This window comes from Neomonachus schauinslandi, chromosome 8, assembly GCF_002201575.2.
Source record: "Neomonachus schauinslandi chromosome 8, ASM220157v2, whole genome shotgun sequence".
In the NCBI taxonomy this organism is placed as follows: Eukaryota; Metazoa; Chordata; class Mammalia; order Carnivora; family Phocidae; genus Neomonachus; species Neomonachus schauinslandi.
The window spans coordinates 29,506,372-29,527,687 of NC_058410.1; the positions used below are offsets into that span (position 1 = coordinate 29,506,372).

Here is a 21,316-nt window from a genome sequence, read left to right on the forward strand (position 1 = left end):
GAAAGTGATGTAGCTTTTATCCCTACAAGTGGTCTCAGTGGTGAAAATCTAATCACAAGATCTCAATCGAGTGAACTCACAAAATGGTATAAAGGACTATGTTTATTAGAACAAATTGGTAAGTATACTGCCATACTAATTTTGATGCATTGTAAGCTTGATGTTATTTAGAGTTTTTTTTTTTTTTTTTTTAATTTTATTTATTTATTTTGACAGAGAGAGACACAGCGAGAGAGGGAACACAGGCAGGGGGAGTGGGAGAGGGAGAAGCAGGCTCCCCACTGAGCAGGGAGCCCGATGAGGGGCTTGATCCCAGGACCCTGGGATCATGACCTGAGCTGAAGGCAGATGCCTAATGACTGAGCCACCCAGGCGCCCCCTTATTTAGAGTTCTTGATGGGAGACAGTGATGTGTGTGAAAAAGCATAGGATTTATAATCAGAAGAGGTAGTGTAGTAGTTTTGAAATCACCTACAGTATTTAAAATAATACTCAATTTTCTTTATTTAATTAATGAGGCTTGTGCCTATCCTACCTAACCCACAGACTATTGTTGATCTTAAATGAGATAACATGTATGAAAACATTTTATAAACTACCAAGTGTTATATGAATGAGAGTCAATTTGCTATTAGTAATTATAAAAGAAAATTATTTTCTAGGAGAGTTGGGACTATAATGGGCCGATTGGACCGGAGTCAAAAATTACTTTTAAATTAAACCTTGTTTTTTTTTTTTTTGCCATTTTTTCCAGATTCCTTCAAGCCTCCTCAGAGATCTATTGATAAGCCTTTTAGATTATGTGTGGCTGATGTTTTCAAAGGTAAGTCCTCCTTCTACGGTGCTGTTCATTCTGGCCCTGGTTTTTCATTTTCTCCTTAGACGAAATTATTACACTGTCTTCATGTGCCAGTGTAAGGATCGTTGCCAAATTAATCTTGAAGTGCATAGTTCTAGTTCTTTAGCTCCCCTGCCCAGGAAACTCTTCAGTTTGCTTCAGTTTATGTCATTTCCCCAGCTCATGCTCCTCCTCCAGGTGTGGAGCCCCTTATCCTTTCTCTTCCTAGCCTCCTGTGTTTTTCCTCTCATCGGATCTCTTTAGTTTCTGTATCCTTCAGCCAAACTGGATTGTTAACTATTTCTTAACCACATGGAGTCTTTGTTGCCACTCTGGCTACCCAGTATTCTGCTCTTCTTTTTCTTCACTTGTCCATCTCCTACCCATCTGTAGTGGTCTGGGTCCAGTCAAGAGATAGATACCATACATTGGTAAAAAGAGAAGTTTAATATAAAGAAATATGAATATGATAAAAGAGTGACTGTAAGATGAAAGGAAACTCTGTCTGGTACCAGAGGGCAAACTGTATGCAAAGAAAGAAAAACTTAGGAGGCCGTGCTGGAGGTGTTGTATTAAATCCCTAAGGGTACATCCAATTTAATGTGTACAGGACCCTCTTTAGAAAACTATAAAATAGAAATGGAATAAAGATCTTAATAAATAAAAGGGTATAGCATATATGTTGGAATAATCAGTACAGTATAGATGTCTGTGGTCTCCCAAATCTCCATTATCACTGAGCGATGAGTGCAGAGTGGGTTCAGAACGGAGCAGCAATAAATTGGTACCTGATGGGCTCACCCATGCACGTACCCTATGGTGCCCCTCTGTGTTCTCTGTATCCTCTGTCATTGCATTGTTTGTGTGGCATTATAATTGTTTCTGTACCTTTTATTTAACTTAGATTGTGAAGTCCTTAAAAGCGAGTACTGTCTCTCCTGTCTTTATCTGTGGGACCTAGCTCAGTGCCTGGCACGTAGTACATGCTTAATAAATGTTTAATAAATGGATGAATGAAGATATGAAGATGCTTCCCAAAAAATCATTCAATGAAATTGAAATGAATCATCACTATTATTAGCTTCCCAATTCTAGTAGTAGAAGAAATATGGTAATGCTTTTTAAAATGCCTGTTACCTATTTAAAATAAAAAATACAAAAATAATGCTTTGATTAACAATATTTGCTGACTCTGCTTTTTTACCTTCTGTTCTCTCTCTCGTTGGCTGCTTCCTGGCTTCTGCTTACACTCCTCCCTGTCAGCATTGACTTTGGCAACCAAAGGGTCATTTGGTAACCTGAGTTACCAACTTTGGTTGCCAAAGTCAATGCACATTTTTCAGTTCTGTCTTACTTGCACCTTACTTGAATTTGGCATTGCTTCTGAGACTGATAGCCATATCCACCTTGAAACTTTTCTCCCTTGGTTTCTGTGACCCACCATCTCCTGCTATCCTATTTCTCTGACTTCTCTGTGTCTTCTTTGCGGGCTCCTCTTTTTCTGTCTCCTAACTGGTGTTCTGTTGCTTCAGTCTTTTTCTCAATCTACATGCTGTTTTCAGACAGACATCCATGGCTCATCTACCTCCTGCGTCCTGATGCTTCCCAAATCTGTATCGCCAGCTCAGGCCTGTTCTCACTCTCTGGATACACGTGCTAACTACTGCTGGACATCTCCACAGGGAGTGTGCTCCCGGGGTCCCATTCTCATGGAATTTGATGTGATTGGTGTCCCCTGGGATGCATCTTCTCCCACCTGTATGTCTTGTAGACACTTCACATTCACCAAGCCTACACGGCTCTTGTTCTTTAATTTCCTATCTCACATTTAATGCACCATCATCTTAGACTTCTCCCTTTTTGCCATCTCCCTTTTTGCCGTTATCTGTCATCTGCCTTATCACCCAAATATCTACTTTATTCCCAAATTCTTGAGTTTACTTCCTGTCTGCAGTGTGTGCATTTCAGTCCACCTCCCCTCCTCTCTGACACAGAGATACCATCATGTCACTTCTCTGTTCACTATTCTTTACTGGCTTCCTGTTCTTTAACTGAGGATGAAATTCCAGCTCTGACCATGATTTATGAGGCCCCTTTATCATTTGTCCCTTCCTATCCCTGTTGCCTCATGTCTTGCCTTTTCCTCCTTACTCCATGTGGTCCCATAAACATGTCATATAAATGACACGTTGGTCTTAGCACATCTCACATGCAGTTATGACTCTGTGCCTTTGCACAAACAGTATCCTGGGTCAGCAGTGTTTTCCTTCTTCCCACTACCCATATACACAAGTACCTGTAAACCCCTGTTCTTTCTCCTTCTGAGTGCCCAGCTAAAGTGTAGTCATTCCCCCTCATCATGGATTCTTTGGTGTACCTTTTTCTATTTTCATTGTACACTCTAAATAATATTTGTCTCTGGACAGTATAATTGTTTTTGTCTTTCTCTTCACTGGAGTAAACCCCTTTACGGGTAGGGGCTTATATTTCATCTTTTTATCCCTAGAGGTTAGCACATGACTTGGTACTTAGTAAGCACTCAGTAAATATTTGAAAAAGGAATGAATTTCACTTTTTATAACATGAATATTTTTATTTATAAGAAAGTCTAGAGTGGAATGTGGTACGCTATATTTAGTAGGTGTGTTAAAAATTATGAAATGATCACTGCTTAATGTGCTTTGCACTACCAGTTTTATGTAACTCCTAGGGAACTAACTGTAGCTGACAGCAGCGATCCTCAGATAACATTGCTATATGAATTGTAAGATTTGGGCATGTTTTGCAGATCAAGGATCTGGATTTTGTGTAACTGGTAAAATTGAAGCTGGTTATATCCAGACCGGTGACCGACTACTAGCAATGCCTCCTAATGAAACTTGTACTGCAAAAGGTATTCCTCTGCAAGATTCTTTTGCTAAAAACCTTTAAGTTGAGACAGCAGATTTTTAAAAGTAGTTTAGTTATTAACTCCTGAGTAAATAACCTCTTAGTGAAATTGTAACTGACTGTCAAAGTGATACTAACTGTTGAAGATAAAAATGTGAAAACATTAAACGATTTTTTCTGTTGTGACTGTGTGTATATAAATGTACATAGAACATTCTAACTGTGGTAGCATTTCTTCTTTTTATTTTTTCTGACACTGATTCTAAAAGCTTGGTTAGGATTTAACCAGATGTATAGACACCTGACAGATACATTTAAAATAGTATGCAGTAGCAGAAATTAAATCTGGCCCCATCCTGGCACTAAACAGGCAATAACAAAGCAGACTGCTTGCTGCACCGTGTTGTTTTGAAATGTGTATTTCAGAATTACTATAAGTTAACAGCTTTGATCGTGTTTATACCAAAAAAGTTTTTTTGCACAAAGACCTAAGAAAATAAGATGCAAATGCAGAGAATCCTAATGTTGAAAAGAGAAATTGAGCTAATGTGCCACAATTACTGCTTTCCCACCTGTAATATATGGCCTTTCATAATGACCAATAACTATTTCTCTCTTCGAATCCTTTGACCTTGCAAGTGTATGCGTTCTTTCCTAATTCTGCTTAAAAGTTTATAATTCTGTACTTATCTTTTTTAAATTTTTTTAATTCTGTACTTCTCTTAATCTAGCTTCCAACTTCAACATAAAATTGATGATCTATTTTATACTATAGAGTAATAATTTATAACAATTTTAAGCTAAAGTATACTGAGAATGTTAAAAAGTTTAAGATGTCAGTACTTTTCCTCTGTAACTCTTTTTTTTAAAATATTTATTTATTTTGAGAGAGAGAGAGAGAGAATGAGTGGGAGTGGCAGACGGAAAGGGAAAGAGAATACCAAGCTGACTCCCTGCTGAGCATGGAGCCCAGTGCAGGTCTCGATCTCATAACCCTGAGATCACAACCTGAGCTGAAACCAAGAGTCAGGTGCTTAACCGACTGAGCCACCCAGGCACCCCTCCTCTGTTACTCTTATTTATAGTTTATATCCAGAGTTGGTACCTGACTGGTTTATAAGTTTGAATGTACATTTTGTTTGAATTAATTTGCTTACTTTATAAGCTGATTTCTTAAAGATTATAAGAAATTAATGAGTATCTGTTTAGGTAACAGAGTTTAAACTAAATTTAAAGATGAATAAGGGAATGAAAGCCAAAGTTACTTCCACTTTAACTTTTTTCTTTCTTGCCAGCCTAGGGATCATGAAAATTCTGTTTAGATAAAAAGCAATGCATGTGTTTTTTTTTTTTTTTTTTTTTTTTAAGATTTATTTATTTTAGAGAGAGCACGAGAGCATGAGCAGGGGGAGTGGCAGAGGGAGAGAGAATCTCAAGCAGACTCCTCACTGAGTGCGTAGCCCCACAGGAGGCTTGATCTCACAACCGTGAGATCATGACCTGAGTCGAAACCAAGAGTCGGACGCTCAGCTGACTGAGGCACCTGGGCGCCCCAGTAATGTGTGCTTTTTATAAAAGGATCATTTTCCATTGACCTATTGTTTGCAAGTTCAGATCTCTGTTTTTGTTTTTTAAAGTGATCAAGAGCTACAACACTTTTGAAATACTAATTTATTTGTATGTTAATGAGCTTTCTTGAGAATAGGAATTTTTTTTTTTAAAGATTTTATTTATTTATTTGACAGAGAGAGGCACAGCGAGAGAGGGAACACAAGCAGGGGGAGTGGGAGAGGGAGAAGCAGGTTTCCCGCCGAGTAGGGAGCCCGATGTGGGGCTTGATCCCAGGACCCTGAGATCATGACCTGAGCCGAAGGCAGACGCTTAACGACTGAGCCACCCAGGCACCCCAAGAATAGGAGTTTTTAAAATAATCAATAGACATGAATTAAAACCATGATCCTAAAATTATCATGGACCTTACAGATTGGCTCTTTTGTAACCTCCAAAATCATAATTTACCTCTGGAAGTACTACATTGTTTTCCTCTCTCCATCTTGTCCCTTCCTCACCAGAAAAACTCTAACCATTTGTCTTTAATCTTAAGGGGAAGCTGTATCAGAAGCACCTGAGATCATACCCAACTCCTTGACAGCCACTCTTGTAACCCAACTTGGAGGTTCTCAGTCCTCAATTTCTAACTCTTGCTTTTGCTTGATTTACTTGATTTTTCAGTGCACCTTTCTATCTCAACAATTCTGTCACTAACCAGTAGTATCCTAAAAGAGAGAAGTAACTAAATCTACCAACAAATGGAAATTCTAAATTAAGTTTTCATTTTATTAACATATCAGGTTCATGGATTGTTATAAAAGAACTTCTTTGTGTGATGTCTGTCCAATGAAGAAGGTCCTTAAGAAGATGAATATCATATATAGGACATTGTAACATCTTTGGAGGGAGAAAATCAGATGATAGATTGCCTCTAAAAAATTTTATATTGCTAATTGAACTCCTAGTATGAAAGCTCTTGAGAATCTTAAGCTAAAGGCAGTCTCTGTTGTATGTAAGTAGCTAGCCCCTGGCTTCAGACAATGTTCCACATTTCAGAGCAAAAATCAGATATGGTCACTTTAAGTTTACATTTTAAAACTAAATTTAATTAGTTGAAAATTTAACAAACATTTCTTAGTATCATAATTGTTACATTTTTTGGAGTCAGGAACCTCTCTGATGCCTTGGTGAAAGTTATGGCCCCTTTTAGATTAATGCAGATGTGTACATACATAAAATTTTAAATAAAACTGTAGGTTGTCTCAGAGCTCTTAAAGTTTTCCTTGAACTCATAAAAAGTCTAAAAGAAACTTGCTTAAGAGTTTCCTAAGAGTGGGGCACCTGGGTGGCTCAGTCGTTAGGCGTCTGCCTTCAGCTCAGGTCATGGTCTCAGGGTCTTGGGATCAAGCCCCGCATCAGGCTCCCTGCTCAGCTGGAAGCCTGCTTCTCCCTCTCCCACTCCGCCTGCTTGTGTTTCCTCTCTCACTGTGTCTCTCTCTGTCAAATAAATAAAATCTTCAAAAAAAAAAAAAAAAAGTTTGTTAAGAGTATGCTACATGGGAAAAGTATTTTGAGAACGATATGGATGAGTTATAATTTACTAAAAACATCTCAATCCAGAACTATTTCACAGTGGTGAAATGAATAGAAAATTCATTTTCTGGCCTGTGTACTGTATTGGCCTGTGTACTGTCTTCATCAAAGTTCTAGTGGAAAGGAACTTGCCCCATTAATTGCCCCTTAGAATCAGAAAATATCAGAAAATATGAGAATTTTAAAAGCTTTTGAATAAGGGAGCTGCGTAATGCCCTTTGTAATTGTTCTTCAGGATTATCCCTAGGTAATAAAGGTATATAGCAACACCTGGGACTATTTTTAAATTAAATTTCCTACACTTTTCATGTAATTAGTTATCATTGTTCATCTCTCTGGGAAGTATTTCTTTTGAGCCAGGAGTAGTGAAGGGGCCTGTGAAGAGCCCATCTGACTGAGCACTGATGCCCTGAGGGTTACTCAGAGAACTCAGGTGACTGTTTAGGTGGTTGTCTAATTAAAAGCATAGTTCAAGAGAATAAAATACTACTGGACACCTCCCTTAGTCCCGTATTTTATGTTATCAAGTCATTTGAACTGCATTGTTATACGTGCAGCTATTAATATAAGTGAACTATTTGAATGGGGTGTGTTTAATGAATATACTGGTTGTATAAATGAGTTTTAAAATTTTGATTAATTAAGCTGAAATCGGCCTTTTTTGGAATAATAGGAATTACTTTACGTTTAGGGTGGTGTTCTAGAAGAGTCAAGTTTAGAGGAAGTGTGTTTTCCTCAACGCTCACAGTTACACTTCTCATTCTCAATCCATTCATATTGAAAATGATGAGTAGTGACTGATGAGGCATAAATAAGCCAAACTCTCTTGGTTGTTATGGTTTGATATTGAGGTGTTTCACTGTATGCTTTGGTTCTTACTCATTTCCAGGAATCACTCTGCACGATGAACCCGTCGACTGGGCGGCAGCAGGTGATCATGTTAGTCTTACGTTGGTTGGGATGGATATCATCAAGATCAAGTGAGTGAGAAAATGAGTTTAAGCGACCATTGTTTTAGATATAGGACCTCAAAACATAGATTTTGCTGTTCACTCGCTAAACTGAAAGAATGAGTATAATTTCGAATTTCATTTCGCCAAAAATAGGCACTTGTAGAAGCATAAGAATGATGAGCAAAACCTATTTAAAACTGAAATTAATACATATCAGCACGTGTACTTGACACGTCCTTTGAATGAAAGCTATAATGTTAAAAATGGTGTAAGGTTAATAGTGGTATAAAGTTATGCTTTAACCCAAAAGGGAGTATTTAGAAAAACTCCCCAATTTACTTGATTGTTTCTTTGTAAACGGTTTTGGAGGTACTGCTATTGAATGTATGTTTATCTTTCCTCCAACTACCTTCTCTCTCTCTCTCTTTTGTTTTGTTTTGTTGCAGTGTTGGCTGCATATTTTGTGGCCCCAAAGAACCCATTAAAGCTTGCACTCGTTTCAGAGCTCGAATCCTCATCTTTAATATTGAAATTCCTATCACTAAAGGATTTCCTGTAAGTTTTGAAATGTTTGTTATTGTCACTTCAAAGTAACTTCATCCTAAAAAGTAGTAACTTACTTTACAAGTGAGAATGCTGTAGTTATTTTCAACTAACATCTTAATATTCTGATCTCACTGATATGAGGAATTCTTAATCTCAGGGAACAAACTGAGGGTTGCTGGAGTGGTGGGGGTGGGAGGGATGGGGTGGCTGGGTGACAGACACTGGGGAGGGTATGTGCTATGGTGAGCGCTGTGAACTGTGTAAGACTGTTGAATCACAGACCTGTACCTCTGAAACAAATAATACATTATATGTTAAAAAAATAAAAAGAAGATAGTAGGAAGGGAAAAATGAAGAGGGTGAAATCAGAGGGGGAGACGAACCATGAGAGACTGTGGACTCTGAGAAACAAACTGAGGGTTCTAGAGGGGAGGGAGGTGGGGGGATGGGTTAGCCTGGTGATGGGTATTAAAGAGGGCACGTACTGCATGGAGCACTGGGTGTTATACGCGAACACTGAATCATGGAACACTACATCAAAAACTAATGATGTAATGTATGGTGATTAACATAACATAATTAAAAAAAAAACAAAAAAAATCCTTAATATTCTAATCCAGAAAAACATGACATTAGACTTTGAAAGTCATTTTTATTTTTTTATTTTGGTCATTGAGCCTGGGGATTTTTCTCAAAGAGGCATTAAGAAGAAATAATCAATAGGATACAAACTAATGGTAATAGTCAAACTCATCTAGGGAAAATGGTAGATACTTTTTTATTGTGTTCTAGAGGGTATCTGACTAATCGCAGATTGTGTCTTTCTGTTCTTGCTTTAATATGCTTATTTATAGTGCTTTCCTATCATAAAAGTAATACATTATTATATAAAACTTTCGAAACACACAAATAAAAGATAAGAATATAATTACATAATACCTAACTGTCTCTACACTTTACATTTTAGTGATTTTTTACGTGTGCATGTTTGGTATTTATGAGTATATTCTAGGGATGCTTGCCATAGAATTAACTTTAATTGGGCTGAAGCAATACATTCAAACCCTGCAAGCTGTGAGGTTAGTTTGGTAGATTATTATTTCCCAGCATCATTTGAACATACACATTTATGGGAAGGAGGGGGATTTTATACTGTAATGTCACTTAGCCAGAAGACATACTACTTGTGAATTGCATGAATTCCTTCTCTTATGTGTAATTTTTTTCCAGATGTTTGGGGGCCATACTCTGCTTATAGTTTAATACTTTGTTTTTGCCACTTAACAGATGACGTTTTCCCCATTAGGCTTTTCTTTTCTTGATCAGCCTATATAGTACAGATTTGCACGACAAAAAATGTTTCTCAGTGGAATTAAATAGCTTGCCTTTGAAAATACAAACAGGTTGTTTTCATCATGTGATGCATTATTGCAATAAAAAATAAGACAATAATAGTAATTGACCTTTAAACTTAATTTAGTTAGTGATAATGTTTTAGAGGTTGGGAATAAATTTATTTAGCTCATTTAAATTCATTTTATACTTATACACCTTTATTTGAGATAAGCATGTGCTTTGATTATAATCCTTTATAATTATTTCTATGTAAATTTGATCAGATAAAAATTATAAGATACTGTTGAAGTATTATAGTTTTATAATCCATTTCCATTTCCCCCACATGCTAAAAAAGGAGTATAAGTTTCTCTCCCAAAAAAATGGTTATAGTTGAAAATATTTAATTTTTTTTTTTTAATGTTTTATTTATTTATTCATGAGAGTCAGAGAGAGAGAGAGAGGCAGAGGCAGAGGGAGAAGCAGGCTCCCCACCTAGCAGGGAGCCCGATGCGGGACTCGATCCAGGACCCTGGGATCATGACCTGAGCCGAAGGCAGACGCTTAACCAAATCTGAGCCACCCAGGCGCCCCGAAAATATTTAATTTTTAAATATCTAGAATTCATGTTTGATAAGCAAGAAACTACAGCTAATTTGCTATGAATGAATGGCCCTCGTTCTTAGAAAGCAGTATGTCCAATGGGGAGAAGCCGGAGAGGTTGGTTACTGCGTGTTTTTACTCATGCAGCAATAATTTTTTTGCCATTGGAGAGGCAGAGAGGTCAAGAGGTCAGTAGTTACTTTCAATAGTAATACTGTCTTCCTGTGTACTGTAGTTTCTTAAAAATATGTATGAATTGAAAGTTTGTCAGTGCTGCTTTTATGCGATTCCACCTGCGTATATTGATTCACGAATACCCGGATGAAATTTGTTTCAGAAAAAACAGTTGTGTTTTGTCATTTAATCTACCTCTTGTGGGAAGAAACCTTCAGTTTTTGTTTGTTTTGTTTTTAAACCAAGAAAAGGCTCCCTAAGCAATTAAAATTTACTATTTAGGGACTTTTTTTTTTTTTTTTAAGATTTTATTTATTTATTTGACAGAGAGAGAGAGACAGTGAGACAGGGAACACAGGCAGGGGGAGCGGGAGAGGGAGAAGCAGGCTTCCCACTGAGCAGGGAGCTCCATCCCAGGACCCTGGGATCATGACCGGAGCCAAAGGCAGACGCTTAACAACCGAGCCACCCAGGCGCCCCAAGGGACTAATTTCTTAACACTACAGAAATATGTGTCTCTTGGTTTATATGGCAAACTCGATTTAAGAAGAAAAAAATAGAAGAATGGGTTAGACTTTAAATTCATGTGTTTTTTATTGTGGTAAAATATTTTGTAACATAAAATTTACTATTTTAATGATTTTTAAGTGTCCAGGTCAGTGGCATTAAATACACTCACATTGTGGGGCCATCAACACCATCCATCTCCAGAGCTTTTTCCTCATCCCCTACTGAAGCTCTGTACCCATTAAACAACAGCTCCCTATTATCCCTTCTCCTTTTCCCCTGGTAACCACTATTTTGTTTTCTCTATGAGTTTGCGTATTCCAGGTGCCTCCTATAAGTGGAATCATACAATTTTGCCCTTTTGGGTCTGACTTACTTCACTTAGCATAGTGTAATGTTGTCAGAGTTCATCAGTGTTGTAGCATGTATCAGAATTTCATTTCTTTTTAAGGTTGAATGCTATTCCTTTGTATGTATACACCACCTGTTTATCCATTCATCTGTTGATGGACATTTGGCTTGTTTCCATCTTTGGGCAGTTGAACATTGGCATACAAGTATCTGTTTGAGCCCCCAGGTTCCATTCTTTCGGGTGTATACCTAGGAGTGGAATTGTTGGATCATATGGTCATTCTGTGTTGAACTTTTTGTGGAACCACCAAACTGTTTTCTGCAGTAGCTGCGCCAGTTTATGTTCCTGCCAGCACTGCACAGCTGTTCTGATTTCTCCACTTCCTCATCAACACTTGTTAGTGTTGGGTGGGGGGTGATTTTTGTTGTTTGTTTGTTTATAATAGGCAAACTCAGCGTGAAATGGTATCTCGTTGTGCTTTTGATTTGCACTTCCCTAATAGCTAGTGATGTTGAGCATCTTTTCACTTCTTTATGTATTTTGGGTATTAATCCCTTGTCGGATACATGATTTGCAGGTATTTTCTTCATTCTATGGGTTGTCTTCTTGATCGTTTAATAGTGCTGTTTGATGTACAGAAGTTTTTAATTTTGATGAGGTCCTCTCATCATTGCCAGATTCAACATCAAGGACACTTCCCCCTCTATTTTCTTCTATGAGTTTCATAGTTTTAGTTCTTTTGTTTGGGTCTTTGATCCATTTTGAGTCAATTTTTTGTACATGGGTAAAGTAAGGCTTCATCTTCATTCTTTTGCATGTGGATATCCAGTTTTCCCAGCACCATTTGTTGTAAAGACTGTCCTTTCTCTATTGAGTGGTCTTGGCATCCTTGTTGTAAACTAATTGACTGTATATGCATTAATAATTTTATAATAAGGGTTACCTGGAGGTGTAAGGAAAATAATAATTTGGCTTATTTTGCCACCTAACCGATTATGTAGCTCATTACAGTTTATAATTTTATTTTCACAACTGCACATGAAGTAGAGTCCCAACCCTTATCTGCAACTCTTCAAGCTGGTGTGTTTCAGAATGCAGAAATATTCAGATAATAGAAAGGTGATGTGGTGCATGTATGTTATGTAAAACCCCTGACAGAGAGTGGGGCAACACCCTGTAATCAAACATACTCATCATTCTGTACCACGGCTTATTAATACTAATGCTAAGTGAAAAAAATAAGGACTGTAAATTGCCTTACTTCAAGTACTGTTTTACTACTTAAATAGGTTTATAGCAGAATTAGGAAAAACTTGGGTTTTCAGTCCTTAGGATTTTGGAATTGCAGATAAGATTGTGCACTTGTGTTAGTGTTGTCTGCACTTAAGGATGAGGAATAGGAGACTTGGGGGTGGTGGCTATCTGGACAAGAAGTGATTAAGCCACGACTCGTACTCAGTACTTTCCACTTTGAAATCGAGTACTTTCTTTTCCTTTTACGTTATGCTGTAGACTGCTTTGAATTATAGGTGACTTTGGTTATATATAATATGAATTAAATGTTAAGATAATATATAATTACTTTCCACTTATTTGTATGTAGATTTTTTTCACTCGTGTGTTCCACAGGGGTTTTTTGTTTTTTGTTTTTGAGCTACTACCTGTAAGATGGTGTAGAGATAAAAAACAAAACTTACTCCATACTGGCACAACCCATTCTTCATCCACTTCATTGGATGGAACCTACACATAGCTCACAAATAGGGTAGGAAACTTAACTAGGTTCATGTGCCTCTATTCTTTCAAATTTGGCAACCCATGGATGGAGACCAGTACCGACTTCTTAGTTACACTCAAGCCAAGTAAGGGACTTCTGCTTACTTACCTATTCGTTGCAAAAGAAATGTTTCTTAGATATGTAGACCTACATTTATGTTATACATTGGTGCTATTTGACCCCTGAATCCTTTGGACGCACAAATGTGACTTTACCATGCATTATGGAAGGTTTTTTTCCCCCTAGGAGTTGGTTGTTAAATTTTTCTGGAATGTTTCCAGTTTATAATGGTTAAATGCGATTGATAAAAACAACAAAAACAATATAAAACAAAAACAAAAAAAACCCAAAAACCAAAAACCCAAAACTAATTTGCCTTTGCAGAGTAATGGAGGTTCAGTTGTGCCTTAAAAAAACAAAGGAACACCACCTGACTGATTTCCTCCATATGTTTTAGGTGTTCTTATTCCTTTATTCTTTTATTTATTTCACAAGTATTTACTGAGCGCTGATTAAATATCTGGCACCGGTCTTACAAAGTTTATATTTACATGGGATGACAGACACTTAAAACAGCAGTTACAATAAAGGTGAGATGTTATGGTGTGGGATTACAGAACACAAAGGAAGGGATCTAGCTCAGACTAGGGGTTCAAGCTTCTTGTAAGAAGTGATGCTTTACTCTAAGAGAGGTAGAGTAGGATGAGTAAGAATTAGCCAAATGCAGCTGGTGTGTTCTGGCCAGAAGCATAAGATGTGTAAAAGCCTAAAGGTTAGAAAGGACTTGGTTCATGTAGGGAGTGGAAGCTCTGTGTGTCTGGAGCAGAGAATGCGAGAGGGATGCAGAGAGATGAGGCTGGAGAAGTAAGTGACAGTCAGGTTGAGAAGAGCCTTGGTGCCTTGTAGTGGAATTAAAGTTTCTGTGGTTTTAAAAAGCAAGGATATACCATTAAATCTGTCTTTTAGAAAATCAGTCGGGTAGACATAGGAAGAATGGGTGGGAGGGGACAAGAGTGGTGGCAGAGAGATCAGGAAGGAGCCTGCATTTTAACTCGGATAAGAGAGGATGGTCCTGGACTGAGGGCAGCATTGTTCTGGAGAGAGAAGTAGACAGAATTAACCAAGTGCTGATTGAAAGACTTGGTTTTTAGAAAGTTACAGAGTCCAGGATTGTGCATCCACAAGTCCCCCTGGTATTTCTGTTTTCTGAACGTGCAAATTGTTTCAGCCAGGAAATTTCATAGTAGAAGTGTCAGTGTTTTTCTTCAAACAAAGAGCATAAAATGTTATTTCAAACGAGTTATACTTTAGCTTTGCCACTTCCTTAGTATTTGGTCTTCCCACTATACCCTACTGTAGACATGTTGCACACTTGGTGCTTATTATTTGCATGAGAATAGCCAGTCTGACTCAGACTCCAGTTGACCTCAGCATAAAATTCACCTCTGAAATATGTCACCATGGCCACATTAAGTTACTTAGACTTTTTTTTTTTTTTAAGATTTTATTTATTTATTTGACAGAGAGAGTATATAAGCAGGGGGAGTGGGAGAGGGAGAAGCAGGCCCCTCGCCGAGCAGGGAATCCAATGCAGGCCTCGATCCCAGGACCCTGGGATCATGACCTGAGCCGAAGGCAGACGCTTAACGACTGAGCCACCCAGGCACCCCTTACTTAGTCTTTTTGATATTAAACTTCCTTACACATAAAACATGAACAGTAATAGCAAATATCCAAGGTCATCAATTAACTGAATATTTACCTTGTGCTAGGCACCACTTCAAAATAACATCATCTGATTTTCCTCAGTGGTAAGGAACCTGAGGCTGGAGGTGTTGGGGGTAAAGGGCTTTTCAAGGACTTGCCCCAAATCATACACCTGGAAAGGGTAGAGTCAGGCCTGGCTTCAAAGCCTGTCTACACTGTCACATAATCTCTTATTCTCATTATCCAACAATGAATACATTAAGTACTGCTGAATATGACATGATCCACCTTCCCTCATTTTTATGATGGAGTAATTCGCATCTGTTGAGCATCTCGTCTCCCGGGCAGTGTCTCTGATCCTGTTCCGTTCTCTTCACAGTCCTGTAAGGAACGTTGTGTGATCTACTAAGGTTCACACAGTAAGGTGGTGGAGGAGAAACTTGAACTGGCTCCATGACCTTTTTCCCTTAGTAAATTAGAGAACACCCTGATCAGGGTGTGGGACTTAGAGGAAGCAGCTGGAGACCCTGGAAGGTCCAGGCGGGAGTGCTGGCTGTCAAAATGTGATGAGATGTGACTGTCAGAATAAAAGGCCACAGATGGACGGTAAAGTATTTTTTGACATGACAATTTTTTGTTTTAGGTGCTGTTACACTACCAGACTGTCAGTGAACCTGCCGTTATTAAACGACTGATTAGTGTCTTAAACAAAAGCACAGGTGAAGTCACAAAGAAGAAGCCAAAGTGAGTGTTTTAATGCACAAATAGTGAATACAAGCAATTTAGCAGATTTTTTTACTGATTAATTCATTTTTGTAATATTTCTGTTTGTGATAAGTAAAGTCTATTTTTACTTGGGCCAGAAATCTTTTTTTTCAAAAACTAGATTAAAAGAAACACAAAACACATGTTTAAGCTCCTGTCTAGGTATGAATGCTAGATATAATTTCTGTTGTGGGTGGGGGCAGTAGGATGTGAACTGTATATAAAAATTAAGTATATAGATATAGATATCAAGCCCTAGATGCTGATGATGTAAAAATAAAGGGCACTTAAAAAAAATCAGTTCTACATTTTAAAGAATGAATTTGAATTATGCCTAGCCACTAGTTCCAAATTCCAGCTGAGTAGTCCTCTTAACTATCTTGTCACCCCCTTAATGAGAATCATTCTTTATGCTAAGAACACTCCAGGAAGAAAGTGAATTACATAGTACTGTGTAGCTTCTAGAAATTATTTTCTTTCTGCTCAGAATCCACTTGGAGCTTTAAGCTGAGGTGATCACCACCATGTTGTTTCCCTCTGATTACCATTAATATCCAGGCTTAAATGTGGACAGTTTCCTTTGGTTGGGACAAGGTTGGGATTTTTCAGAAGGAAGTGCTTCCTGAGAAACTTAAGTTTCTTACCCTACTTCAATAAAGGCTGACCACAGTTTGGCTTGGCTGCTTCAGCTTTGGGGTTTTCCTCACTTCAACCCTATGGGGAATCCCACCCAAAATCCCCTTTTTTCAGTCTTTGGGTGTTCCTCTTCATTTGCACCTGTGTAAGAGGCCAAAGTTGGTTAGTGGATTAATAGGTCGGCTGCGAGTAGGAGAGAGGGTCTTCACACTTCTCTGAACCCATGCCTGTTTCTCCATTAGTTAGGAAGAAAGGGCTACTTAATCTCTCTCTGAAAGATAGTTCTTTAATAGTTCTTTTTTTTATTTTTTAAGATAAGTTTTAAGAACTTACTGAACTATGGTTGACATACAATGTTCTATTAATTTCAGGTGTGCAGCATGGTGACTCAACAGTTCTGTGCATTTTTCAGTGTAGTCACTGATAGTTCTCCATTTTTAACCTGAGTCTTTAGCTTCTGGCATGAGTGTGGCATCATGTTTTGAGAACTGTAACTAATGACTAACATTTCTTGAGGAGCACTATTTCCTAGACTGCTTTCGCATGACTTATAATATTCTCAGCAACCCTATGAAGCATGTACTCTTGTCCCCATTTTTCAGATAAGGAAACTGAGGTGTAGAGAGGTTATATAACATGTTCAGGTTCACGGAGCTAGCAAGGGGCAGGATTTTAACCTAGTCCGTTGGTTCACATACATTATTTATTATTTTTGGGAGGAGCCAGGTTATTGGACCCACACAAGTGAGTCGGAGAATTCTCAATCTAGAATTGACTCATCATGTCTAATCCTGAATTTTCCCCTCCCTGCTTCTGCTACAAAGTCCTTGCTCAGTGATGCTAGGTTTTAATATATTCTCATGTTAGTTTTCCCTGGCCCCTTATTTGTAGCTTTTCTCTTATTTTGCACCAACACCATTTGGTCTCTCTCCTTCATTTCCACTTCAGGTATATTGTAGATTCAGTTGTTTTATGTGGAATGGAATCGAGCTTTCTAAAAACAAAATTAAGTGCAAATAATGAATATATTAGATGCTCTCCTTTCTTAGGAATGGGGCTTTGGACTGGAATTGTCCAAAACCAGTATTTGGAAATTTTGGAATACTCTTTTAGAAACTTGTTTGGCTTATTCTTACCTGTCTGTCCCTGAACTAATTTTTCAGGAGAGTCTATAATTGCTATCTTCTATCCTTCTAGAGCACATCAAAATTAAGTTAGAGAACCTTTTCAGAGTGCCCCCTTTTGGGTTCTAGTCTTTCAGTAAGTTTAGATGAGCCCACACACAAGGATTTTTATGTATTTGTATGAAACTGCTTACAGTCAGGCTCATGTCCCCAGTCCCCCCACCTTCATTTCCTACAAACATCATATTGTGGAAAACTCTGACGTGATTTTATTCTGAACCCCTGTTAGAGAGTCACTATTGCTGTGTGTGAGAGCGAGGAGGGAGGGAAAGAGAGACATTTAGAGTAGTCTTTTGGCACCAGGAGATTGTCCTAGATAACTTCTAGCACATAATCCACCAGTTAGCATTTTACATTGTATCCCTCTTTTAAAATGAAAATTCTTTCCTTTCCTTATTAATGGAACCTCTCAACTGCATGAGGAAAAAAGGGAAGGCTTTGGTGGAGGGTCCTTGAACATTTTAGGTTATAAGGTCCTTCAAGAGTTAGTTGTATTTGGAAGATTGGTTTAAAAAATACATATATACATACATACATTATATATATAAAATGAACCAGTTAATATTTCTTCTATCTAGAATCATTCCTCTCATTTCTTTCAGCCAACCCAGAAAAATACAAAGGCATGTATTTTCATTTTAAAAAACTTTTTTTTTTTCTTTTGAAGTTTTTGAAGGTTGATTTGTTGATCGAATGTGAAGTATTTATTTTTCAGTCTGTTACTGCCTTTATTCACCTGTATGGTCCATCCCTGTTCCCCACCCACCTTTTGTGTGCTAGACTGTTGACTAAAGGCCAGAGTGCCTTGGTGGAGCTGCAGACACAGCGCCCGGTGGCTCTGGAGCTGTACAGAGACTTTAAAGAGCTGGGGAGGTTCATGCTGCGATACGGGGGCTCCACGATCGCGGGGGGCGTGGTCACGGAGGTACTGTGGAGGGCCTTGCCTGTGTGTGCACGTGTCTTGTCTTTACTGCTCTGTAGGAAGAATTCCTGAGGGCTCATGCCTGAAGGGGAACACAGATTTTAAAATTTATATTAACATTTCTTCTAAATGATGGCAAGAAAATATTTGGTTTTAGAACTTTTCATGGTGAGACTTCTGAACTGTCCTCTCCATGAAAAATGTTTCTCAGAATTAAAGTAAGCTCGTTGAAAAATAGGTTTGTAAGTAAGCAATCCACATTATGCGAACACAGTCTTTAAGAGTCAAACAGTTGGGGGAGGTGATTCCATTTACTAGAAGAGCCCGCCTTACTTTTTTTTTTTAAATAACTGGTTCTCCGTGCATTTGAAATGATCCACTCAGAAAGTTCAATTAATGTTTCTGAAAGGGACCTGTTGTATAATGTAAGGTGCAGTTGAGTTTGGCGAAAATAGCCAGAGGCAAACCAGCAAACTTCAGTAATTTAAATGTTCTTCCACATAATCACTATTAATATAAATCTTAGAAATATTATATTTTTAACTAATACTTCATATGATTGTTTTCTGCATACAAATTATTCAATTCATTTAATGGGATGTCTACTTTGAATGTAGAGCTTTATGTTGCATCAAAATTCAGTTATGCGTGCATCCTGCCAAAAGGCTGTGGCGCTCAGCTACCCACTGATTCCTAGCAGCACAAGTACATTCAGTTCATTCGCCTGTAAAAACAGGGTAATAGAACCTCCCTCCCATAGCTGTGAAGTGAAAGGCTCTCACAAAGCACTTGGCACAGTAATTGGCATTCAGTGACTGTTAGTTACCTAATGCACTGTCATCAACATCACAGTCTGCCAAGGCATTCTTTCTGAAAGAGCATTCTAGAAATAAGAAAGAGTTTCTTGTGGAAAATAATGGAGAGATTGTAGTAAATCTCAGAAATAGCATGACTGGGGAAGGGGAAAAGTAACAGGAAAAAAGAAAAGTTTCATCTTGACATAATGATTATATCGCTGCCATTTTCCTTTTTGTTTTTCTTAAAATGTGACAGATTAAGTTATAGCACCTTTTCTTTTTTTTCTTTTACAGATAAAAGAATGATGAGTCAGAATTTCTACCATGTTTCCAAATGCAATGAAATAGCTAACCTCTGTTTTTAAAGAATCCAGTTGTTCAGTTAAAGGAACAATGTGCAATTGGTTATTTTTTTAAATGAGAGAGAAACTTAAAACGATATAATCAGCTGCAAAGAAGTATTAATCATCACTCCTGCAAAAATTTCAAGTTGCCAAATGGCAAAGAAAGGCTAATATTACACTTTCATTTAAAAAACCGGCTTTCCCTTTGAAATGTTAGTGAATGGATTTACTTTGCTGAGGTTTATGGAAACTATCAGAAATATGTATTAGAAGACATTCAGTCATCATGAAATGAACTCTACTTCCAGCCAAACCACAAAATGTTTACAGTGTTCAACTCTACTGCACACATTTTAAGGAAAAGTAACTAAATTGGGTTGTTGAGGCAGTTAATATTTAGCCTGAGCAATTTTTTTTTTTAGCTAACTAAGAAAAGATTTCCTGAAGGTTATAGGAGAAGTATTTTGTCTTGAGCATAAGAATATTCTTCCTCCAACAAATGAACTTTTGAAAGCTTAATTTGGAATTAGTGGAAACTGTCCTTTTGGTAACCAAGATATTATTTAAGGTGTGTAAAGCCAGCTAATAAAATGCCTTAGTTTGAGCATAACAGCAGACTGTGTTTTGTTTCTTAGATTCTGTTCATGAGATTCTCTACCACCATTGCCAAGAATGACTTGGGGATTTTATGGGATCTGTTTCACCTAAGTTTCTCGGCTCTTTCACATGAATTCTTGTTTTGTTTTGTTTTTTTTCCCCCAGTAGCAGATCAAATTTCACCTCCTCCATTTCTTTTTTTTTTTTTTTAAGGATTTTTTATTTATTTATTTGACAGAGAGAGAGAGACAGCGAGAGCAGGGACACAAGCAGGGGTGTGGGAGAGGGAGAAGCAGACTCCCCGCTGAGCAGGGAGCCTGATGCAGGGCTCGATCCCAGGACCCTGGCATCATGACCTGAGCCAAGGGCAGACGCTTAACAACTGAGCCACCCAGGCGACCCCATCTCCTCCATTTCTAATCATAATATTATTTCTCTTATTCTCTTATTTATTTATTTATTTAGAGGAGGGGAAGGGCAGAGGGAGAGAGAATCTTAAGCAGATTCCATGGCCAGCATGGAGTCCAGCACAGGGCTCGATCTCATCAGCCTGAGGTGATGACCTGAGTCGAAGTCAAGAGTCGGACGCTTAACCGACTGAGCCAGTCAGGCACCCCTCCTGTTACATATGGAATGACTTCATCTTGCATACCTTATAGACTGCAAGTCCCCTGTGAGTAAAAGTTATGTTTTTCTTTGAAGTTTCAACAGCAAACTCCCAAGGTGTGCTTAGTTAACAGGTACTCGTTGAGCTGCCTCCTGAGTACAAGTTGCTTTAGAGTAGAATTCGTGCTCAGCTGAGCCTGGGACTCTGATCTGATAGACTCTATGATAAGCTTTTTTTGTTGGGAAATGGTGTGATTTGTATGTTGATGACTTACCATATACAACAGCATTTCTTTTATTATTCTGTGGAACAATATACATCCATATGCTAAAACACACAGAGCGTAAATGTGCTGCTTGGTGAATGATCACAAAGGGAACACACCCCTATAATACATTTCTTTACTGAAAAGTATTTGAGTAGTTGTTACTTCAGAGTAAACTTGCTAAGGTAAGAAAGTGTTTTATTTATGTATTATGTTAATCAGGAATTTAACTGGTAAGTCTGACAAAACTTAAAGTGACTTAAGCAAAAAAGAAAGACTAGCAGTAGACTTGCTTTGACTCTGCCTAGATTGAGCAGCTCACAGTGTGAGCAAAGACTCATCTCTACTTTGCCTTCCCCAGTGTTGGTTTCGCC

The 21,316-nt window shown here is 38.0% G+C and overlaps 1 protein-coding gene across 3 annotated transcripts in view; it reads left to right on the plus strand.

The window, feature by feature from the left end:
- The window catches only part of HBS1L (HBS1 like translational GTPase), an 85,922-nt gene extending 65,839 nt beyond the window's left edge, over positions 1 to 20,083 (plus strand). For all 3 annotated transcript variants that reach the window (XM_021693138.1, XM_044917253.1, XM_044917254.1), the window contains 8 exons: positions 1 to 118; positions 755 to 823; positions 3,627 to 3,731; positions 7,761 to 7,851; positions 8,271 to 8,379; positions 15,469 to 15,569; positions 18,191 to 18,335; positions 19,424 to 20,083. In XM_021693138.1, coding sequence (XP_021548813.1) covers positions 1 to 118; positions 755 to 823; positions 3,627 to 3,731; positions 7,761 to 7,851; positions 8,271 to 8,379; positions 15,469 to 15,569; positions 18,191 to 18,335; positions 19,424 to 19,435 — 750 coding nt within the window. In that variant the 3' untranslated portion in view covers positions 19,436 to 20,083. The remainder of the gene's footprint in view (positions 119 to 754; positions 824 to 3,626; positions 3,732 to 7,760; positions 7,852 to 8,270; positions 8,380 to 15,468; positions 15,570 to 18,190; positions 18,336 to 19,423) is intronic.
- Positions 20,084 to 21,316: the final 1,233 nt, after the last annotated feature.